We start from the raw sequence: 12,699 nt of genomic DNA, 5'->3' as shown, positions 1-12,699 counted from the left end.
TCCCTTGTTAAAGCTGAACGAGTCATCCAGTGCTTGTAAATACCTGAGCAGCACAACCGGGATAAAGGGGATGACGAAGAGTGCTGCGGGAGTTCTAAACGCACTTCATGGGAGTCTGGCGGCACGTAGTGGTGAACGTCTGCTACTGAGAGACTTCTCTGAGGTCGAGTTTCACTGTCCACTCACGTGAGCGAAAGGCATTCATGGGATTTATGTGTGTCTAACAAATGTGGCACATTCTTGTAAATACTGATTATAATCCTGCCGCCATTTAGTGACACACAACACAACTATTATGTAAGCTTGTTTACAAACACATGTAAACACTTGCCTGCCAAAATGGCTGAGTGATGTAATGGAAAGTATGCATGCACTGCGATCTGCCCACTCACAATAGAGGGCAAACTATAAAGCAGCAGTTGGGATGTCAGTGTGTGTTTCCATCCGGGAATAACACTAAGGCAGATGTCTTTAGTAAGAAGAATTAATTCAGATAAATGCAATGAAATGTTTTAAAAAGGTTCCTGAGCTGCTCCTTTTTGTATAATACAAGGCACTTTGGTAGTGTGAAAGTAATTAAATAAAAAGGATATTTATGTGTTTTTGTTTTACCCAGATATAAATATAAAAATGCTTACAAAACAATGCACATCTTGGATTCCCAGGCGCTCTCACAGCCGTGGCCGTTCACTTGGGGTTCGTTCAGTTGGTCGAACACTCCACTGTCGATCATCTCCTTCTGCCAGCGGATGGAGACCGCGCCTGTGCTGAACTGCTTGTAGAATTTCTCATCCTTGGCATCGAACTTGACGTCCTCGACCTGGGAGATGTCCGTGAACTGGTCCATGTCCTTGGCGTACACCACGTTGGATTTTGGCACCCAGGGGGGCTCCACCAGTCCGGCCTCCAGACGACGAAAGTTGATGCTCTTGAAAAATGCGTGGTTTCGTGGGTCATCACCGCTACTGTAAGAAAGACACAAAAGACATTTAATGAATGGACTGCGATAGAAAATTAGGTTATGAAAGCATGTGTATTATATTCCATTTCTGCCAATAAGTCCCCTTAATATGACACCTTGGTCCTTTAAACATAACATTGTACCCCTGGGCCTGTTTCTTTAAGGACTGTATCATACCAAGGATGACAGTATGTTTTCAGGGGTAAAAAATAAGTTATACATTTTCTTGATAAATGATTTCTTCATCCTCATCTGACCAATTTGTGCTTTTTACTAACCGGCACCCAAGGCGATTGGTCTGCTTCTTCCTGAGAAAGCGGTTGATGATGTCTCGGGTGGGAGCATCAAAGTGTTTGTGTTCAAACTTGCACTCGTCCTCCAGAGTGCGACGTGTCACCTCCTCATTCTGCACCTTCTCTCTGAAGTCTTTGAAAGGCAAACGGGCGGCCACCATCTCATAGATGCTGCAGCCCAGAGCCCACCAGTCCACAGACGTGTGGTAGTTCTCCTGCCTCAGAATCTCGGGGGCCATGTAGCCGGTCGTACCAGCCTGATAGCACACAGAGAGGAGAGAGGGAGATTTATATTATATACTAGATAATGAAATGAAAATAAATAAATAATGTATTAATATGCTATTATTCCATTAGCATATAAAGTAAGTATTTAATATAACCACTGCTGTAACCTGTAGGATCGTTAAGACACTGAAAGTCAAAGAGTCAATGCAAGGTTACACACAGCTGTGTGAAGATGACACTTAGCTTAAAGCTCACTTTGATACAATACATTAGATCATTATATCTAAATTGTATTCTTGTGACTTCAAAATACTCATGACGCTGCTACCATTGATATAGATATAAAGTATGACTATTCATTTTTTTTGGAACTAGGTATTTGACGCATCTCAATCTGCTTAATAATTAATCTTTTTAAAGACTATTTAATTTAATTGCAGCAAACTTGCTTGACCAGCTTTCACCACATGATTACAAACTAAATCAAATAATAAATCAAAAACTAAAATACAGATAAAAAAACAAGAAAGCAATGTGAAACACTGAGACACTGTGACAGCAATCGTTCAGTCTTTCTCCCGTCTCTAGTGAGTGGAGTTCTGCAGTGAATCTCCTGACTGATCCTCCTAGGACAGACACGGGGAGGCCATAACTGGTATTAGCCGAGCAAAGATTAACCAGCTAAAGCTAACAGGCTCTTCTTGGTCTTTCATACATTTCTCATCCAGGGTAGTGTCCAAGTGGGGATGAGGTCAAGCACCTTTTAATGAGATTAATTTAAGTCAGAGAGGGTTATGCTTTCTTATGTGTTCTGTCCGAGCAGCACTAAGAGCCACCAGACCTATTCCTGGTAAGCTGCTTGTAGGTGTGGGTGAACGAACATACAGTGTAGTGGCATTAAAAAGTCTGTTTTTCTATGTGTGAATAATATGATCAGGAGTGAAGAGACTTTGCTGCGTAATACAAACCACGGAGTGACTCTGCAAAGTGCATTGCAGTGCAGCCGTCTGACAGTGAGCACTGTGGTTAATCTAGGAAAGGGTCAGCACACTAACCGTCTGGCAGATCGTTTTGCCCTTTGGCAGCTCCACAGCCAATCCCAGGTCCGACAGCCGACACTGACCTCTAGCATCCAGCAGCACGTTCTCAGGCTTCATATCCCGGTACACAATGTCCATGGAGTGCAGGTGGAGCATCCCAGTGGTTATCTGTGCCAAGTAATAGACAACGCGCTCCATACGGATACCCCGCTCCCCGAGCCCGTAGATGTGGAGCTTGAGGTCTCCACCGTTCATGAGGTCCATGACCAGGCACAGGTGGGTCTTGTTGTCGTAAGCGTAAGCCAGGTTTACGATGAAGAGGCTGTTGACCCTCTCCAGGATGTGCTTCTCCAGAAGGGCCAGCTTCTCGCCACATTTCTTCTTCAAGCGCCTCTTTGCCAGCTTCTTGCAGGCGTACATCTGGCCTGTGTGTTTCACCTGCACCGCACACACCTGCAAGATAGAATAACTTTACTGTAGATTTTATAACAGCTTTATTCAGTGCTTGTTTTGGTTTAGTGACTGTTGTTACTTTGTCATCCTGAAATATATTTCTGATACTTTTTGCTGGGACCATATAACATTTACTGGACAGTAGCCGCTGTGTGTAACAACTACAGGATGATGATAAATGCTCAAACATAATGTAATAATAATAGTGTCACAAGTAGAAGAAATGCAGTGTGCTAAAATAACCTACAAGTCACACGAGACCAGGTGAGGCTATTCCAGCAAAACACCTGAGTGTATTTAATTGAATAAGGATGCTTTTAATTGATCATGAATTCAGCTTTTCATTTGTAAGAAAAATAATGTTATTTCTTCTGTCAAAACTTAGGACTGTCTCACTTAAACTCAAACATATTAGTTGTAATTCCATGAAGCAATCTGAAATTTACACTTTTATTCAGATGCTGGGATTTGTCACCTACCTCGCCAAAGCCACCTTTTCCCAAAGTCCTAAACTCATAAAAGTATCTGTCACTGATCTTCTGCTTCTCGTACTCCTTCCACTGCAAGAACTTATAAAAAAAGGGGCTATTCAGATACTCCGAGAAAGGTCTCCCCCTCAGGAAGTCTCTTGTGGCTTCTCTTATCTGGGTCAACATCACATCAAAGTTTTTGCCTGATAAACTCTTGCATCTTTCAGCCGCCTCTCCTGTAATATATGAGAGAAAGCTCCTGGACTCGGGTTGACAGAACTTTGCGAGGATGCTCTGTTTGGCTTTCTCTCTGGCTTCATCTTCAGCAAAGCTCCAGTCACTCAGCTCCTCCAGGAACTCAGTGGCGACCCTGTACTGGGGGTTAGAGGCCCGGAGAAACTGATGGAACAACCTCTTCCCAATAGGCTGTCGCTCACACAGGGACTCGTACTTCCTCCCCACTGCTGCCTGGAGAGCAGAGGACATCTTTGGTTTGGGCAGCATGAGAGAGCGCCTCTGTTTCCTCAGATATTCATGATTTACATGCTGAGCACTCAGGTAGGCAGTGTTGGCCACCAGGCTGTTCAGTCCCAGCAGGTCACCCATGTTGGATGTATCCTGTGTCAAAGGCAGCCGGGCCTGATCAACATCTCATCTGCAGGTTCCAGGCACAACTGAGCCCCTGAAGCACCTGCATCCAGATCACCCTCCACCTCTTGTACCACGCCTCCAGCAGCATTACAAGTACAAATGTCCTCTGGGATTTGTTGTTGGGTAAGTGTCTTTGCATGCTTTTACGTAGACAGAACTAAGGGACAGCAACTTATGTGGTTTGAACTTAAGAGGCTTTGGGCTGGTCTATTTTAAGGAGACGCAAAGTGCCTGTGCGCAGTAATGGGGCTGGCAACATGACATGATGAGGTGGCAGATCCTGGCCCTCACAAGTTGTGGCTGATTGTAGCTTGTTGGAAGATAAAAAAGGTCCTGAGAGAGCTGTTTGAGTATAATATTTTAAGTATATGTATGCACACTTCATTGCTTATTCTAGTAAAATTGAGTGAGGGCATCACTAAATTACCCCTAATTGGTTAAGTAAGTAGCCTGAACACTCATACATGAGGCTCAGCACAAAAACTTGTTTGTTTGTAGCTGGAGCAGTTTTGAAAAGTACCTTTTCATCTTTAGTCGCATCGCTTTAACTGCATCAGTGTCATGAAACACCCTGACATTTAAAAAAAGACAATCACAAAAGACAATGGATTTTCTGATTTCACACCTTTAGAGAATGTGGACAAAATAACATGAACACCTGCACAAATAATTTAATTGATTACCAAAAAAACCTGCTTTAGATATTACACTTGCAAAGCTGAAATGAGTCAATGAATTCCGAGGTTATGTGAGAGAATGCATTACATGGTACAGTGTACCTCTGCAGCCTTAAAGTTATCATGAAGGTAAATAAACAACTTTCTGTTGTGTTATAATATTTAATATTATACGCTTTACGTATGTAGTAATGTAGGATTTATTGCAGGGTCAATTAACTGGGTTTGACCATAAACAGGCAGGTATTTATATTTCATTAACAGCAGATTATTAATACAAATTATAGCTACAGTGATTGGTGGATTCATCGATTGGTTAGTCGTCAAGAAATGTTCCAGCAACTATTGATGATCAATAAATCGTTGAAGTACATTTTCAAGGAAAAGCATCACACATTCGATGGTTACACATTCTCAAATGTGAAAATGTTCTGCTTTTCCTTGTCTCACGTTATATTAAATTGAATATCTTTGTGTTTTAGACAAAACAAGGTATTTGGTTACATCACCTGTGGCTCTAGCAAATTGTTTAAAGTTTTATAGATCACATGATTATGATATAATCGACAGGTGAACTGAGATGTTCTGCTTAAATGTGAATGCAAAAAATCCACAAAACATTACTCTCATGTTGATGTTTTTCTATATGCAAGAAAAAGGATTAGAAAACTTTAAACCCATATGGTAGTTAATCATTTTACACATCAGGTTTTGTAGATCCAAACACTGGCTGGATGTAATAACTGTTTGCAGTAGTGGAAGAAGTACTTAGATATTTTATTTAAATAAAGACGCATTTGAACAATGTATACTTATAAGTATTAGCAGCAAACTGTTCAATTAAAGCAAAAGTACTTGCAGGAATGGCTCCATTGAAAGTATTACTTATCATATATTTATTATTTGAATCTATTCCTAATTCATCACTTAGCAGCTAAGTACGAGTACTTGAGTAGATGTTCTTAGTTATATTTTACCACACTTGATTTGAGGTAAACTGGAACAAGGCCAACCTCTCCATACATGTGTAACAAGTGCTAGTGGTTTAGCGGTTAGCATGGCCCCCTTCCAGGTAGTTCAGGTAGACTGCCAAGGTACTCACGGCATTGAGGTGACTTGAGGACTTTAGACTGCATCCTTTAATTGGACACTCATGTTTGATTACTCAATTACTGAAAACTCCATAGATGATGTTTATTATTTAAACGGGCATCTGTTTAAAAAGTGGATACACATTACCTTAAACCATCTAAGCTCTGCACTGCCTGAGTTTTTGAGCTGATAATAAATGAATCCATTAAAGAATATGAACTTCAGAAAGAAAAAGGTTTTCCCACAAACCCTTTTTAGATTTGGCCAACCTTCTAATAATAAATGCTGTCTAAACACAGGTAGCTGTTCAAGAAATCTGTCTAAAAGTGTTGAAATTATTATCTTAATGAGAAAAATTAGTCAGATTATATAAAAGAAATAAGAGTGGTGATGACAAATTTTTGTCAGTAGCAAAAAGAAAAAACAATGTTGTAGAACTGCATTTATACCAATTTCCTTAATGGCATAGTTTATAGGAAATATATACCGCAACTATTCAATTCAGTAGATGAAAGAAAACATGTTTACAGCTATATACAGATTTTTATTTTTAAAAAGAAAGTCACATATTCAAGATGTCCTGAACACCACCACAGACAATAACGTAAAGCTAACATGTGACCAAACACTGTAACAAGGTTCATCCTTCTCTTCATGATGCCTCCAGTCACATCAACAAATCAGTGACCATCCAGTCTGATTTAATGTAGTCCATCGTCCTCCTTAGACACAGGACTACTGGAACATGCATTCATAAGTAGGACGACAGTTGTCGGGGTCAGTGGCTCTCTGCACAGGACGCTGCAGTGATCATTGTCAGGTCTGTCACCAGTTTTTGCCTGCACACAGGTTTCGTTTGAGTCTCGGGGCGTCTGGATTTTGAGCTTATTTGCCGATTCTCTGAACCACCCAGTCCTGCTGGCAGAGGGGGCACCGATTGTTCTGCTTCACCCAAAGGGACATGCAGCAGTTATGGAAGGAGTGGTTGCACTCGCCCCATACAACTGAAAGAAGATGAAGACAGAGGACACGGGGAGAGGATTAAAAGGGAAGAGGTTAGGTTACACAGAACATTAAAGTACAACCGTGTAAATTTGAATGGAGTGTAATTCTAATTACTAAGTGTTTTTATTTCATTCTTTCCTAAAGAAACATCCCATCCATCTATGTTGTGCTGCAGTAGAGTCGAAAAAGGTAGAGTGACATTTAATGGTTTTCAATCTATGACAAATGAGGGAGCTCACACAGACTACACAAAAGATGTCTATGCAATCGGCTAAACTCGTTGTAATAGTTTCTTAAAAAAGCAGCAACACTAAATTAATCTAAATGAATAGACCACATGACATTAATGCAATACAATAGTTTAATAGTTTTTTTTTTTATTTCTACTATGTCTCTTGTTTGCACTATCCTCTATGCTGCTGTAACCCTGTAAATGTCCCCGCTGCTGGACTAATAAGGGATTATCTTATTTTATCTTATCTTATCTTAAGTATCCAGCATTGTAAATCTCCTGTCACATTACCTGACAGTGTGGCTATATATAGTATATAGTCATTTACTGAGGTGTTGCTCTGTTAATTGGTTGAGCCTATCTTTATATGTTATTCTACACTAACATTACTTTACTTTGACATGTTTACTATTATAACGTGTGTTCAGCAGTGTGCTCTTATCAAACATAGCTATGTAATTTATATAATTCTTTCCTAAAGAAACATCCTATCCATCTATGTCGTGCTGCAGTAGAGTCGAAAAAGGTAGAGTGACATTTAATGGTTTTCAATCTATGACCAATGAGGGAGCTCACACAGACTACACAAAAGATGTCTATGCAATCGGCTAAACTCGTTGTAATAGTTTCTTAAAAAAGCAGCAACACTAAATATGCATTAATATAGTATATATATATATATATATATATATACACATAGTATATAGTCATTTACTGAGGTGTTGCTCTGTTAATTGGCTGAGCCTATCTTTATATGTTATTCTACACTAACATTACTTTGACATGTTTACTATTATAACTATGTGTTCAGCAGTGTGCTCTTATCAAACATAGATAGATAATCTGATGTCACGTTTTGTGTGTTTTCTGCATACATACAATGACAGCACACCTCTCTGACTTCACTTGGACCCTCTCACTGTGATGAACTGGCCTTGCTAGCTTTGTGTGACAGCTCCTCCACACCAGCTGATGTTAGCTCGCTGGGTTGACCTGCTCAGTGTGTGTTTCCTCATTAAAACACTGCTACCACGTGTTTAATGGCCGACGTTGTCTTACCAACACAGTCCTCCTGTTTGTTTTCCGCCTGGCACCGCAGACAGGCATCTACAAGTGAAGAAAACACATGTTACAGTGCTGCTAACGTTAGCATCATTAGCATCAAGCTAGCCGTCTAACAGCGTCTGTCCCCCGGACTCACCCATCACTTGTACCCGACAAATGGCGCACGTATCACACTCCACGTCCCAGCTCCACATGGCCACCGCGTTCCACTTCTTCAGGGAGAACATCTTGTCCCCGCTCGACTTAGAGGAGCCCGAGGAGGTGTTGTGAGAGAGGACTATCCCCGGCTCATCACCGTCATCCATCTCTGCTGCAGGCACGTTAGCCGGGCTAGCTAGGCTAAACAAAATGGACGAACACGCTACAGGCTAATGGACGAGCTAATGCTAGCTGTGTCGGTCGAACGTCATGTCTCCATGGCGACCAAAGATGGCGCTGTTTTCTAGGAATTGAAGTCTGTGATGAGATAAAATAAAATAAGATAATCCTTTATTATTCACAGGATTACAGCAGCATAGAGATAACATTTTTTATTATTATAAATAAGTAATAAAAGTACTAAACAGGAAATAATTATTAATTGTCAATTAAGTTTGACGAACGTCATGTCTCCATGGCGACCAAAGATGGCGCTGTTTTCTAGGAATTGAAGTCTGTGATAAGATAAAATAAAATAAAATAATCCTTTATTATTCACAGGATTACAGCAGCATAGAGATAAAAAAAACAAAACTATTATAAATATGTAATAAAAGTACTAAACAGGAAAGAATTATTAAATAAGTAAAAACAAATTAAAAGAAAAAGAAATTCCACAATAACTAAAAAATATTGAATATACAGACAGATTAATAATCTGACCTTTCAATATATTCACATCACCAACACACTTAAATAAAATACAAACATACGAAGACAACATTTTTTATTAAATTTAATGAACGTCATGTCTCCATGGCGACCAAAGATGGCGCTGTTTTCTAGGAATTGAAGTCTGTGATGAGATAAAATTAAATAAAATAATCCTTTATTATTCACAGGATTACAGCAGCATAGAGATAAAAATGTTTTATTATAAATAAGTAATAAAAGTACTAAACAGGAAAGAATTATTAAATACGTAAAAACAAATTAAAATAAAATAAAATTCCACAATAACTAAAAAATATTGAATATACAGACAGAGGAATAATCTTACCTGTTAATATATTCACATCACCAACACAATTAAATGAAATACAAACATACGAAGACAAAAAATAATAAAAATAATAATCTACAAAGAGAAGAAGCAATGGCTTTCCTAATTTCGGGCTGATTTAGCTTATTTTCTTGAATGTTACAAACATTAAAGAATAATAATATGACCACCTGTGGGATGTATGAAGCAAACTTTCATCACCGTTTTCAATAATTAGTAATACTTGTATCACTGTGTGTGTTCCTTTTCCATGATCACATAGGGAGAACAAATGTACTTGAAACATTTAGCAAATTATGATATGATATGCAGATGATGTCCAGGGTAAGTAATGTCTTTTGTGATGTCCTTTTATGATGTTCTCAGCAAGGTGCAGAGAAGATGTTCTAGTCATGCAGATCATTGCTAACAGTGTCCTGAGCTGTTTTCACAACACGCTGAAGGGCCTTTTTTGTCCTCTTTGGTGCAGCTTTAAGGAGATTTTGATTCCAGTGCTTGAAGTGGAAACAAGTAATGATCTTATTCACATGTTGTATGGCACGGCAATCATTATATTGTGGATTTCCACAATAAATAAACGATAATAGGAAATATGGGGTTTTGGCGTTCTCTCCCATAAGAATTTGAAGGTTTTGACTTAAAACTAGGCCCATATGCAAGTTCCTTACTTCCAAACTTGTTTTAAAAGTTTGAATTCTGTTAAATTGGTTATCATGATTGGTTCACTTTCTTTGCTTGCAAAGGTATTAGGTTTATGATTCAACACTGGCTAAGAGCGATGGTTTCAAATGTGTGTTGGGCCTGCCGTGCAAGGTTAGCTTGGGGCTAAAGTATGGTTTGATAAACTGACAGGAGTCAGTGGCTGTTAATAATCCCAACAAACTTGATTCTAACTTTGAATCGTACATATAGGCATGTTAAGTTCATCCTACATTTGTCAGAAATAGAAAAATAAAAATGAAATTGTAGGTTATTATTTTTGTTATTGGTGTTCAGGCAGCAATGGTTGATGTAATTCATAAGATAGAAGGGATACGGTGCGATCCCTGTCTGTCATACCAGCTTGATCATCACTGGAAATGTCTTGGAAAACACCTGGAAAAGGATCTTTAGAAAAGAGTGGTAACCCTGATAAAGGATGTGAACATTGTTTGGATGAATTACAGCGCCCTTGCTCTCCCCCTTCACCCGTGTAATGTGTCAGCTCATCCAGATGTTCTTTACATCTTTTTTTATGTTCATTCAGTTTATGAGGTATTATAAGTGTACGCATGGCCAAAATGACGTAACACCATCATGCATGGCCCTTTGTGGGGATACTGTGCGGCAGGTTTTCGCCTGTCTGTGCACATCCATCATTTTCTAGCCATGCCAACAAGGATGGGTGGAGAACATGGAGAACTTTGAGGAGCTTTTAGAATGACGGTTTGAGGAAACCGCCACAAAGTACCATGGATCCAAATGTTTCATGGTCACAATTCTGCATCAGCTCATGTCCGTGCCACTGTCCTTGTGGAAAGTATAACCCTGCCATAATGAATCGCCCAGAGAGCCTGATATTGAGAGGGAGAAAGAGATTGCCGGTGATCAAGAAAAAGTCATGCTATGCCAAAGAGTAAAATGTAGACGTACAGGCTTAGATAACTGGTCGCATGGATTAGTTCAGGTCACAGCTCAAGAACTTCTTGTAAGGTGTGATAAGAGGGGTCAGCAAAACACTTCATACTGTGAATACATACAGCCGAGTATGACCTTTGAGCTTCTAAATACCAGAGACTGCAGCAATAATTTTGACTATTGACTGTAACCGTTCCCTCTAGAGACAAAAGCCAGATGTTAACGGGGTGTTAATGGCTTTTTGTCCACACTTCATGCCCAAGGAATGCTAAAAATGTAGAGGAGTCCTGACCTAGGAAACAGAAAATCAAGTAATCAATCATTTTGGACACAACCATACAGTGGTTATAGCTATTGTGTTAAATTTGGTCTCGAATAATGGAAATTATATTATGAATAATGGATTAATATTTAAGAAGGTTCATGCAATAAATATAATCCACATATGTAAAATTAAACAGATATCACCAGTTTCAGTCCCTACTGATACTTTTGCAGTCTAAGTGAGTGGATTACTTATTTTTTGACTGAAATAAAGTCAACCACCGTTTGCCAGCTGGTCCCGTAGTCGTCCATCCTACTCATGAGTGTCAGTCGTCTTTCTTCTCGTTGGAAGGTTGATGCAGTCTGTATAATCCTGAATGGTGGGAGAGTGAGTAAAATAAATAATCACCTAAAACTGATAATGCGATTCACTGGAGACATTTCTTAATGCTAGTATAATTATTACCTTTTCTCCGTCTGTTACAGGCACCCACACTTATATGATATATAATAATAATAATAATAATAATAATGATAATTAATCCTTTATTAGTCCCACAATGGGGAAATTACAATTCTCTGCATTTGACCCATCCCGGAGGAGCAGTGGGCTGCAATGAAGCGCCCGGGGATGATGCAACAGAGTGAGTAAAATAAATCATCTTTGAATTACCAGTAAATTAATTTAGCACTGTCAATTAATTAGCACTGTCGCCTCACAGCAAGAGGGGCCTGGGTTCATTTCCCGGGCTGGACAACCTTCTGTGTGGAGTTTGCATGTTCTCCCCGTGTCAGCGTGGGTTCTCTCCGGGTTCTCCGGGTTCCTCCCACAGTCCAAAGACATGCAGCTTAGGTGCATTGAAGACTCTAAATTGCCCGTAGGTGTGAATGTGAGTGGTTGTTTGTCTCTATATGTCAGCCCTGCGACAGACTGGCGGCCTGTCCAGGGTGAACCCTGCCTTCACCCATTGACAGCTGAGGTCGGCTCCAGCACCCCTGCGACCCTTAACTGGATAAGCAGGTTACGGAAAATGGATGGATGGATGTTGTTAATGCTGTCATTATAGTTATCATAACTCTGGTAAAAACATCTACAGCTTAGTTTACAAACAATTATTTGGATAATTTAACAAGTGATATAAAATATTAAAAAGAAAAACAAGTATGTTGTGTGTGAGATAGTTCATATAGCTATTATGTCTTTGATGATGAGCTGGTAAATTGGTAACTTTCTTTGCAAGTCAGATGAATACTTACCATTCTAGGCGCAAATGGTTTTAGAGATTTCCAATCCTGCAGCAAGTAGGGATCTTTGTCCTGATCAGAGTCACTGTCATCAGTCCATTTGGGTACTCGAATGGACCAAGCCAGTACCTCTTGTTTGTAGAAGAAACAAGGCCTGAACTCGAGATTGCTGATTCTTCAACGTTTTCGCATCAAGACAGACAAG

The 12,699-nt window shown here is 39.6% G+C and overlaps 2 protein-coding genes across 2 annotated transcripts; both read right to left on the bottom strand.

Annotated features, from left to right (window-relative positions):
- Window positions 1–634: 634 nt before the first annotated feature.
- Window positions 635–4,051, bottom strand: grk7b (G protein-coupled receptor kinase 7b). Its single transcript, XM_054599577.1, has 4 exons — window positions 3,455–4,051; window positions 2,538–2,975; window positions 1,240–1,511; window positions 635–965 (listed from the first exon to the last, which is right to left on the bottom strand). The coding sequence occupies exons 1-4, from the start codon at window positions 4,049–4,051 to the stop codon at window positions 635–637; spliced, it is 1,638 nt and encodes a 545-aa protein (XP_054455552.1).
- Window positions 4,052–6,334: 2,283 nt separating this feature from the next.
- On the bottom strand, window positions 6,335–8,566 carry rnf7 (ring finger protein 7). Its single transcript, XM_054600195.1, has 3 exons — window positions 8,304–8,566; window positions 8,162–8,209; window positions 6,335–6,869 (listed from the first exon to the last, which is right to left on the bottom strand). Exons 1-3 carry the CDS (start codon window positions 8,470–8,472, stop codon window positions 6,751–6,753), a joined length of 336 nt encoding a protein of 111 aa, XP_054456170.1. The 5' UTR covers window positions 8,473–8,566; the 3' UTR covers window positions 6,335–6,750.
- Window positions 8,567–12,699: the final 4,133 nt, after the last annotated feature.

This window comes from Anoplopoma fimbria, chromosome 1, assembly GCF_027596085.1.
Source record: "Anoplopoma fimbria isolate UVic2021 breed Golden Eagle Sablefish chromosome 1, Afim_UVic_2022, whole genome shotgun sequence".
In the NCBI taxonomy this organism is placed as follows: Eukaryota; Metazoa; Chordata; class Actinopteri; order Perciformes; family Anoplopomatidae; genus Anoplopoma; species Anoplopoma fimbria.
The sequence above is the reverse complement of the archived record's forward strand: the minus strand, read 5'-3'. Positions and strand labels throughout refer to the sequence as shown.